The sequence below is a fragment of the Equus przewalskii genome, chromosome 30, assembly GCF_037783145.1.
Source record: "Equus przewalskii isolate Varuska chromosome 30, EquPr2, whole genome shotgun sequence".
Classification (NCBI taxonomy): domain Eukaryota; kingdom Metazoa; phylum Chordata; class Mammalia; order Perissodactyla; family Equidae; genus Equus; species Equus przewalskii.
This window is the reverse complement of record NC_091860.1, coordinates 27,104,174-27,114,718: the sequence shown is the minus strand read 5'-3', so window position 1 is coordinate 27,114,718 and position 10,545 is coordinate 27,104,174. Positions and strand designations below refer to the sequence as shown.

Below are 10,545 nucleotides of genomic sequence, written 5' to 3'. Positions count from 1 at the left end.
TGACCAAAGAAAGAAACCTCTCAGCAACATTCAAATATACAATACAATATTATTAATCATCGTCACTATGCTGTACATTACATCCTCAGGACTTATTTATCCGATAACTGAAAGTTTGGACCTTTTGACTACCTTCACCCATTTCACCCACCCTGCATCTCAAGCAATCACCAATCTGTTCTCTGTATCTGTAAGTTCAGGGGGTTTTTGTTTGTTTATTGTTAGATTCCACATATGAGTGAGATCGTATAGTATTTGTCTTTCTCTGCCTGACATTTCACTTACCATAATGTCCTCAAGATCCTGCCGTGTTATTGCAAATGGCAAGATTTCATTCTTTTCCATGGCTTGTATATGGTATATGTATATATACCACATTGTCTTTATCCATTCATCCATCGATGGACACTTAGGTAGCTTCCATGTCTCAGCCAATGTAAATAATGCTGCGATGAACATAGGGGTGCAGATATCTTATTGAGTTAGTGTTTTCATTTCCTTGAGATAAATACACAGAGGTGGAATTGCTGGGTCATATGATAGTTCCATTTTTAATTTTTTGAGGAACCTCCATACTGTTTTCCGTAGTGGCTGCACCAATTTACATTCCCACCAACAGTGCACAAGGATTTCTTTTCTCCACATCCTCACCAACATTTGTTATTTCCTGTCTTTTTGGTAATAGCATGTATGAGGTCATATCTCATTGTGGTTTTGATTTGCATCTCCTTGATGATTAGTGATGTTGAACATCTTTTCATGTGCCTGTTGGCCATCGGTATGTCTTCTTTGGAAAAATGTCTTTTCAGATCTTCTGCCCATTTTTTTAAATGGATTTTTTGGTTTTTTGCTATTGAGTTGTATGAGTTCTTTGTATGTTTTGGATATTAACCCTTTATCAGATATATGATTATCAAATATTTTCTCTGATTTGATGGGTTGGTTTTTCATTTTGTTGATGCTTTTCTTTGCTGTGCAGAAGCTTTTTGGTTTGATGTAGTCCCACTTGTTTATTTTAGCATTTTTTGCCTTTGATTTTGGTGTCAATTCCAAAAATTCATCACCAAGGCCAATGTCAAGGAGCTTACTGCCTATGTTTTCTTCTAGGAGTTTTATGGTTTCAGGTCTTACATTCAAGTCTTTAATCCATTTTAAGTTAATTTTTATGTACAGTGTAAGATAATGGTCTAGTTTCATTCTTTTGCATGTGGCTGTCCAGTTTTCCCAACACTATTTATTGAAGAGACTTCCTTTCCCCATTGTATATTCTTGGCTCTTTTGTTTAAAAATAATTGACCATATAAGCACGGGTTTATTTCTGGGCTCTCTCTTCTGTCCTATTGATCTATGTATCTGTTTTTATGGCAATACCATACTGCTTTGATTACTATAGTTTTGTAATATGGTTTGAAATACTGCTTTGATTACTATACTGCTTTGATTACCATACTGCTTTGATTACTATAGTTTTGTAATATGGTTTGAAATAAGGGAGCATGATGTCTCCAGCTTTGTTCTTTCTCAAGGTTGCTTTAGCTCTTTGGTGTCTTTTTTGGTTCCATACAAGTTTTAGGATTGTTTGTTCTATTTCTCAAAAATGCCATTGGAATTTTGATAGTGAATGCATTGAATCTGTAGATTGCTTTGGATAGTATGGACGTTTGAATGATATTAATTCTTCCAGTCCATGAGCATAGAATATCTTTCCATTTATTATGTCTTCTTCAATTTTTCCATAAATGTCCTATGCTTTTCACTATACAGGTGTTTCACCTCCTTGGTTAAATTTATTCCTCAATATTTTATTGTTTTTGATGCAATAGTAAATGAGATTGTTTTCTTAATTTCTCTGATTGTTCATTGTTAGTGTATGGAAACACAAAAGATTTTTGTATATTAATTTTATATCCTGCAACTTTACTGAATTCGTAAATTTATTTATTAGTTCTAACAGTTTTTTGGTGGAATCTTTAGGGTATACTATCGGGTCATCTGCAAATAGAGACAGTTTTACTTCTTCCTTTCCAATTTGGATGCACTTTATTTCTTTTTCTTGCCTAGTTGCTCTGGCTAGGACTTCCAATACTATGCTGAATAAAAGTGGCAAGAATGAGCATCCTTGTCTTGTTCCTGATCTTAGAGGAATAGATTTGAGCACTTTACTGTTGAGTATGATGTTGGCTGTGAGCTTGTCATATATGCATTTATTATGTTGAGGTACGTTCTCTGTATATTCACTTGTTGAGAGTTTCCAATTATTTTTTAATCTATTTCAAGAATCTCTATAACATTAATAAAATTTTTATTATTTATGTAGCAAATAGTTACTGATTACTTATTTTAAGGAGGTAACATTTAAACAAGACACACATGGTTTTCTTAATAAATGTCATTTTATAACATCATAACCTTTTTTGTTAGAGTTTTAAAATCTGATAAGATAACTATTTGGAAAATGGTATACGTAGAGACTCCCCAAATGTGATGAATTGAGATGTCTTAAAGAGCTAGATTGCCTACCAGACAACAGGACTTTCTATGAAGCAGTGATTAAAACAGCGTGATAATATGGAATGTAAGAGAACCCTCCGGAAACAGATAAGGGAATCTGGTGTTCAATAGAAAAAGTATCAGTGGGAAAAGAGGATTCATTCAATAAGTTGTGTTGAGTCAAATGTCTGTGAAAAAAGATAAAATTTGCTTCCTACCTCACATCATACACAAAAATTAATTCCGGATGAATTAAAGAGCTAACTGGGAAAAAACAAAAATGTGACTATAACATAGGAGAAAATTGTCGTGACATCATGATAGGGAAGAATTTTTTAAACAAGACACAAGTAACACAAAGCATAAAGGAAACTATCAGTCAATTTGACTGCCTTAGGCCAGATTTGGCCTCTGGGCACAGTTTGCCAACTCCTGCTTTATGGCGTTAATTCTGCTCTTTCTACACTCCATTGATGTTTTCATTTTGTCTTTATTTTTTTCCTTTTTTTTGCTGAGGAAGATTTTCCCTGAGCTAACATCTGTACCAATCTTACTCTATTTTGTATATGGGTAGCCACCACAGCATGGCTGCTGAGGAGGGGTGCAGTTCTGTGCCTGGGACCAAACCAAGGCCACCAAAGTGGATCACGCTGAACTTAATTAACCACTAGGCCATGGGCCCAGCCCCCTCATTTTGTCGTTAGCCCTTAAAAATTTTTCTTTTTCTTTTGATATCAGAGCATGTGCCTTTTGGGCTGGAATTTCTTCTCCTTTTTTGCTTTTAATAAAAATTAGTTTCACTGCTCTTATGTTGGTTTGATGGTCTTGGAGTTATTAATCTTGAGGATGAAATTAAGGAGTGTCTTTCACCTAATCTCAATTGCAACACGAAGAACAACAGTGAGATGCCAGTAAGAAAGACCAGTTCCTGGGCCCCGACCCTTACCTAGTTAAAAGCATTTCTAATAAGCTCCACAAGTGTACTAGTTGGGTTCCCTGGGAAGGAAATGCTAAAATGAGTCAGGGTTATGAGGGCAAAATGTTTATTGGAGACTGTGTCAGTTTGGGTTCTCCAAGAAGCAGATACCAAGATGGGATAGATGCGTGAGAGATTTTTCCATGACGGAAAAATGGAGAGCACACAGGGGTATATGGGGAGAACCTACAGATGGAGATATAAGTCCAACACCTGTGAAAGAAGAGAAATAGGAAGTTTTGGCTATCAGCAGTCTCAAGTGTCACCTCAGGTCTGAGAAAGTTTTGGCCAGGTTGATGGAGAGTCCCAGAGCAAAACTTGTCCATTGGAGTCAGGCAGGAATGGGCCTAGTACCCCTGTTGTGCTCAGTTACCGTCTGGGAGCATCCTGGAGGAAGTATGAATGCCACAGTGGGTCCAGTGGGGTGGCAGTTGGAGCCTGTGTTTCGCTTCCACATCAGCTTCTCTTGAAGGAGATCACTTCCATTGCTACCACAGTCTACCCCTTGCACCACACAGATCCATTTCTCCACACGTATTTGGGGAGCAGTTCTGTTATGGTTCCCAAGGGCTTCTCAAGGGGAAACTTAGAAAAACAATGTTGGTAAGGTAAAATATAGCCACTGCCTCTGCAGTCAGTTTCAGGGCCTCAGTTAGTATCCATCCTTTCTCTTCCACTATTCATTTTAAATTCCCCTCGCTCTCAACTATCATCGCAATAGGTCTTGGTGGCTCACTTGGTGGTGAGACTCAAACCTTGCTTCTTGAGACATCTGAACCCATAGTAATCATACACTTCATACATTGGAATTACTGTATGTGCCCATTTGCAGTTATGATAGGGCAAGGAATGGCCAAGACATATCCAAGTGGATCACCTGGGTACACAAGTATTCCTTCTTATACGTAAACATAGTCTTACCTCCTCCTGCTGATACTACCGTCAATATAGTGACTCCTTTTCTCACCCACTGCCCTCTGGACACGAGTCCAGAGTGTCTTGCCAGCAGTCTTAGCTTGCAGTTTAAAGGGCCCAAGCTGAGTCTCCTGACAAGAGTGTACTTCCTCTGGAGACCAGGATCTCCAACCCAGCAGAGCCAAGAGTTTTGGAAATGAAGCACAAAGTCTCTTAGTGGGTCATTGGGAGTGATTGTAATTTGGGCCACTCCTGCTTCCAACTCAACCCTCAGTTTTCCTCTCTCCCATTCTGGCTTTCTTCAGGCCAGAACCCTTATTAGCTGCCCACTTATTTTGCTTCTAGAGACATCATGTCTTTTTGGTATCTCCACAACTCCCTGTCAAACCCCCTTGGCTGTCTCTCCAACTTTACAAGTCATTAGAGTAATTGTGACCTTTGGTTTCTGTTACTACCTGGCCTTTATTACCTCATGTCCCATCAGTCCCATGGATAATAATGAGCCAACCCTGTGAACACCTCTCCCAGGGTGAGCTCTGACCTGCAGAGTCATCTCATTTCTCAAGTTATCACTGGTGATGTCTTCAACAACTGGGCCACCAAGGGCCCTCCTGTACCTCAAATCCCATTTGGAATGTGTTCCATCTTGTCATCTGGAGAGTGAGTGAGCCAATCCTTAAACTCCATCTAACCTCCATTTTTCTTGGGCCATTATTAGCATTATCTGAAACAGTTCTGGTTCTCCATATACAAGAGATTTAGAGGGAGAAACACACGTGAAGGACAAAGAAGAAAGAAGTAAGAGTAGGTGGGGAGAGTCTTCAGATTGTGGTGCAGGTCTGATACTTGTGAATGGAAAAGGGGAAGGAAGAATTGGGTGGGAAGAGTCTCAGACCACTGCGAAGTTCTGAGAAAGTGTCAGCTAGGCTGATGTAGAACCTACAAGCAAAGGTTTTCCATTAGGGGAATCCTGCATTAAGTAAGAATGGCCTAACACTAGAACCCCCACCATGCTCAGTCATTGGCTGGGAACAGCCTGAGGGAGGCACGGTCTCAGCATGGATGCTGTGGTAGACTAAGGGTGTGGCAGTTGGATGCTGTCAGTCAATGGTGATCCCCACAGCAGGTTCTCTTGAAGGAGATCTGAGTAGGGCATCTCCATGGCCACCACAAGGAGTAATCCCTGTGAAATAACGGATGAGGGAGCAGAATTGGGCAGGAAAAGTGATCAGACTGCAATGCAGACCTGGTAAAGTCTCTGCCAGCCCAACAAGGAGCTCCAGAGCAAATTGGAGGAATCCCATGTTGGGGAAGAAATGGCTGAGCTCCTGTACCATTGCCTTGTTCAAGCATTGGTCAGGGGCTGCCCCCAAAAGAGCATGACTTCAGCTCAAAAATTGAGGCAAACCCTGAAGGAGCTGACAACTGGGTGCATTAACTGACCATACTCCTTGCATCTGAATGGAAACTTCTTTCTTTAAGGTAGACCTGAGCAGCCCATCCCCAAGCTGGCCAGAAGGAATTCTTACACTAGCTAGAGTTTAAGAAACATGACTTTAAGGCTGCCTAACTATCCACTTGCTTGTCCTCATTTGTTTCAATACTAGGTGATAATTATACCTGGATTCTATTTTGTTATTGAGGTAATATTTGTGGTTGTTAAGATTTGCTTATTTTGTGCTGTCTGTTTTATGGTAGATGTTTCTCTAGATTGGACCAGGTGGTATACCAGGTGGCCGTTTTAGCTAAGCCTAAGATTTCTAACACTCAAATGAGGAAGTAAAGCTAGCAGCTAGTCAAGAGGAGACTGAGAACAGGAAGCGATTGGGGAAATTTCTAAGCAAAAAAAAAAAGTTACTTTCAGACCAGTCATCTAGGGCTTTTTTCCACAGAATGGGTGGAATGGAAGCTAGAAGGATTTGCTTAATCCTGTTTGCTTCCTCTCATCCAGTTTCCTCTGAGTGCTTCTCCTGTCTTTGCTTTCTTTTTCCCTCACTTGTTCTCTCCTCTCTCCACTTCAATATAACAGAACACACCCTTTGATTCTGTGAGTCAGTAATGTTTATCTATTGAGTCTCACTTTGTGCAAAATTTTGTACTAGATACTATGGTGGATAGGAAAGCAATGGAAAATGTGATCTCAAGACTTAAATAGGTCCCGGTTATGCCTCTGTGTCACTCCCATATCCCCCCCCAACCTAGCCCACCCTCCATATGGCCATCAGAATTATCTTTTTAAAACAGATCCGATCAGATCCCATTGCATCTTCAGCACTCTGAAAGCCTATCTCACAAATGACTTGCCATCTTCTGCAACACTGAGCATTTTAAACTTCTGTGCCATTACTGCTTCTTCTGCCTGTCAAAATCCTACTCATCCTTAAGGAACAAACTAAATATCACCTCTCCCATGAAGGCTGCCTGGTTTTCATGATCAGATTTAACCCCACACTCCCCTATACTTCCATAGCACTTTTTTCTTTTTTCAAACCACACAATACTTTGTTTACACTTTTCTCATGGCATTTTGGGGAAGGAAGTGTTGTAGTATTGCTAAGTTTCATAAGTTGGGCAATAGGGTACCCTGAAAACACCTAGAAATACTCTTGGTTTCCTGCTTATTAGTAAAGATTATTTAAGTCTTTTTACTCTACTTCCTTTTTTATACAAACATATCTTCTGTCCCTTTTCACCTAATATAACTGTGTATGTACATGTATGCATGTTTTGTTGGAGAATTTGGGGATATATTTTTGATAGCTACAGAGAGAAAATGGAGCCAAGTATTAACTCCAAGGAAGACAAAAAGTTGTGCAAAAATTGTTTTATGGCTTAGCTGTGAACATGCTTATTTAAAAATGGTGATTTAACATTATTGAGAACATGAAGAGAGGCAAACGTATATTTGCAGGGTATTGTCTAAAAGAGCTCAGTCCTAATTACTCCTATTAGGAAGATCTCATCTAAAACTGAGAAATCGAGTGGCAGGAAAAATATATATACTTTTAGAAATATGTGGGAAAATAGCAGAAAAAACAGCCAAAAGAATTGGAATTGCTTGTTTCTGAGGAGCAGGAATCAGGGTAGTGAATATGTAGAGGAAGGTGTACCCCACCCAATCTTTGGGAGTCGAGACAGGCTTCCTAAACTGAGACCTGAATAAACATAAGTTAGAAGAAGAGAAACTACACAGAGCAAAAGTCTGGAAAGAAGGAGGAATATGAATTTTTGACTACATAAAAAAAAAATCAGTGTGGTTAGAGAGTAGAATACAATGGGTTGGAGTGGGATTAGGGTTGAAGTTATAATCATGAGTGAAGTGATAACAAATGAAGTTATAATTATAAAGATGGAAAGGTAAACAGAGTCAGTTCTCAAAAAGCCTTATAAAGCATATAAAAGAATTTGGACTCCAGCTAGGAAAATGGAATCATAAGTAATATTAAGAAACTTCCTTCAAAGTCATGCATTTCTAAATGAAAGTAATCGAAGAAATCACTTTCCATTTTCACTTCTGTTTATCTAGATCCCACCTATCTTTCAGGCCTGGCCTAAATACCAGTGACTCAAATGAACCTTCTCCACAATTCCCTAGCCATATAACTCTTTCCTCTGACCTCCCATAAAATTGTATCTGTTCCTCTTAAATGACACCTATACTTTTTAGCCACATCCTGTTCATTGTTTAAATATCTCAAACCTTCAAATATAAGAGCTTTAATGTTGGGGTCTTACTCATCTGTATATCACTTAGCCAATAACACAATGTATGAACATACTATATGCACATAAATTTATGTTAAAATATAATTGAGTAAAATTAAAACGTACTGGTTGCTTTTAAAAAGAATATCTTTTATGTGGTGTAGCTGTGAGTCCAGGCAAACAAACCTTCAGCTTCCTTAAGTGCCCATAGCTCTGCTGTGGCCCCAAAGGAGGAAGTGTGACCCAGTGGGACTGTGGGAGCAGGTGGCAGCAACCCTGAGCCCCCAGTGATCGCTCCTTGGTCCAGTGGGAAAACTCTCAGTCCTACCATGGCCCCAAGGAGTGACTCAGGCTCTATCCCAGTGGAGAGGCCCCGCCTACTAAGTTCAAAGGCTGGTGTAACCTAGGAATAGATGGCAGCATATCTGCAGCCTGAGCAAAAGTGCCCCCAGCAGTTGCAAACATCCACAGTATCACAGGGTCCCCCTGGAGGGGAGTACATCTGGTGGGACAGTGGGAACAGGTGGCAGCAGCCCAGAGCCCCCAGGTGACTGTTTCCACAGTTGGTGAGAGAGCCTACAGGGCCACGGCAATCCCAAGGAATGGCCCAGGCTCAGACAAGCACAACTGATGGGGATCCTGGTGGGCGCAGATTACACAGCTCCTGTCCCCTCCCCCCAGTGGCAGCAAGTGGAAGCTGCAACCAAATTCTATCTCTATGTGGAGGCACAAATCCATGCCATCAAGCAGTATGAAAAAAACATATTAAATCTCCAAAACAGAAGGAAAATGACAAGTACCCAGAAATCAATCCTGAAGTCACAGAAACCTATAATTTAAATGACAAAGAATTCAAAATAACTATCACTTAAAAACTCAGCGAGCTAAAAGGGAATAAAGATAGACAATTCAAGAAGTTCAGGAGTTACTTCACAAAAGAGCTTGAAACTATAAAGAAGAACCAATTAGAAATGTTGGAGATGAAAAACATAATGGATGAGCTAAATAAAAATATGGACACCTTGAACAGTAGAGCTTATATTATGGAGGACAGAATTAACAGTCTGGAGGACAGAAATACAGAAATGCTTCAGATAGAGGAGGAGAGAGAACTAAGACTAAAAAGAAATGAAAAAACTCTCAAGAAATGTCCAACTCAATTAGGAAATGCAACATAAGAATTATAGGTATCCCAGAGGGAGAAGAGGAGAATGGAACAGAAAGTTTGTTCAAAAAAAATAATAGCTGAGAACTTCCAAACCTGGGGAAGAAGCTGGAAATCCACATGACAGAAGGCAATCTCCAAACCTTATCAATGTAAAAAGACCAACTCCAAGGCATATAGTACTAAACCTGGCAAAAGTCAATGACAAAGAAAAAATATTAAGGGCAGCAAGGCAGAAGAAAATAAACTACAAGGGAACCCCTATCAGGCTGTCAGCAGATTTCTCAGCAGAAATCTTACAGGCTAGGAGAGAGTGGAATGATATATTCAAAATTCTGAAAGACAAAAACTTTCAGCCAAGAATACTCTATCCAGTGAAAATATCCTTCAAATATGATGGAGAAATAAAAACTTTCCCAGATAAACAAAAGTTAAGGGAGTTCATTGCCACAAGACCTCCTCTACAAGAAATGCTCAAGAAGACCCTCATATCTGGAAAAAAAGAAAAAAGAAAAAGAAAGGGCTTACAAAACCCTGAGCAAGGAGATAAGTAGATAGGAAAAATCAGAAAATTGCAGCTCGCCATCAAAACAGGTTAGCAAACACTTGATTATAACATTAAAGATAAAGGGAAGGAAACCAACAAAAATAAATATAATCTTGTCATTTTAACTGCAAACTCACAACACAAGATGAAATAAGATGTGACAATAACAACTTAGAAAGGGATAGAGGAAAGGGATGGGACTCGCTTAGTCTAAGCAAATAAGAGGCTATCAGAAAATGGACTATCTCATTTATGAGATTTTTTTATGCAAACTACATGGTAACCACTGAACACATAATTAGAACAGAGTCACAAATAATAAATAAGGAGAAAACTAAGAAAACCAGCAAAGAAAACTACCTAACTGAATTGGTAGTCCAAAATACACAGGACAAGAAACAAAGGAAATGCAGGAGAACTGGAAAATGAGCAATAAAATGACAGCATTAGGCCCTCATATATCAATAATCGCTCTAAATGTAAATGGATTGAATTCTCCAATCAAAAGACACAGAGTGGTAGGATGGATTAAAAAACAAGACCCAACAATATCCTGCCTCCAGGAAACACATCTCAGCCCAAAGACAAACACTCAGAGTGAAGGGATGGAAGACGATACTCCAAACTAATGGCAAACAAAAGAATGCAGGTCTTGCCACACTTACATCAGACAAAGTAGACTCCAAGACAAAACAGACAAAGAGGGGCAGTAAATGATAAAAGGAACACTCCACTAAGAAGACATTA

The 10,545-nt window shown here is 39.4% G+C and overlaps 1 protein-coding gene across 2 annotated transcripts in view; it reads left to right on the top strand.

Annotated features, from left to right (window-relative positions):
• The first annotated feature begins 4,871 nt into the window (after positions 1 to 4,871).
• TASOR2 (transcription activation suppressor family member 2) overlaps positions 4,872 to 10,545 on the top strand; it is a 99,673-nt gene continuing 93,999 nt past the window's right edge. For both annotated transcript variants that reach the window (XM_070601932.1, XM_070601898.1), the window contains exon 1: positions 4,872 to 5,041. Coding sequence is in view for 1 of the 2 variants with exons in the window: in XM_070601898.1 (XP_070457999.1) it covers positions 5,016 to 5,041 (26 nt within the window). In the remaining variant the exon portion in view is untranslated. The remainder of the gene's footprint in view (positions 5,042 to 10,545) is intronic.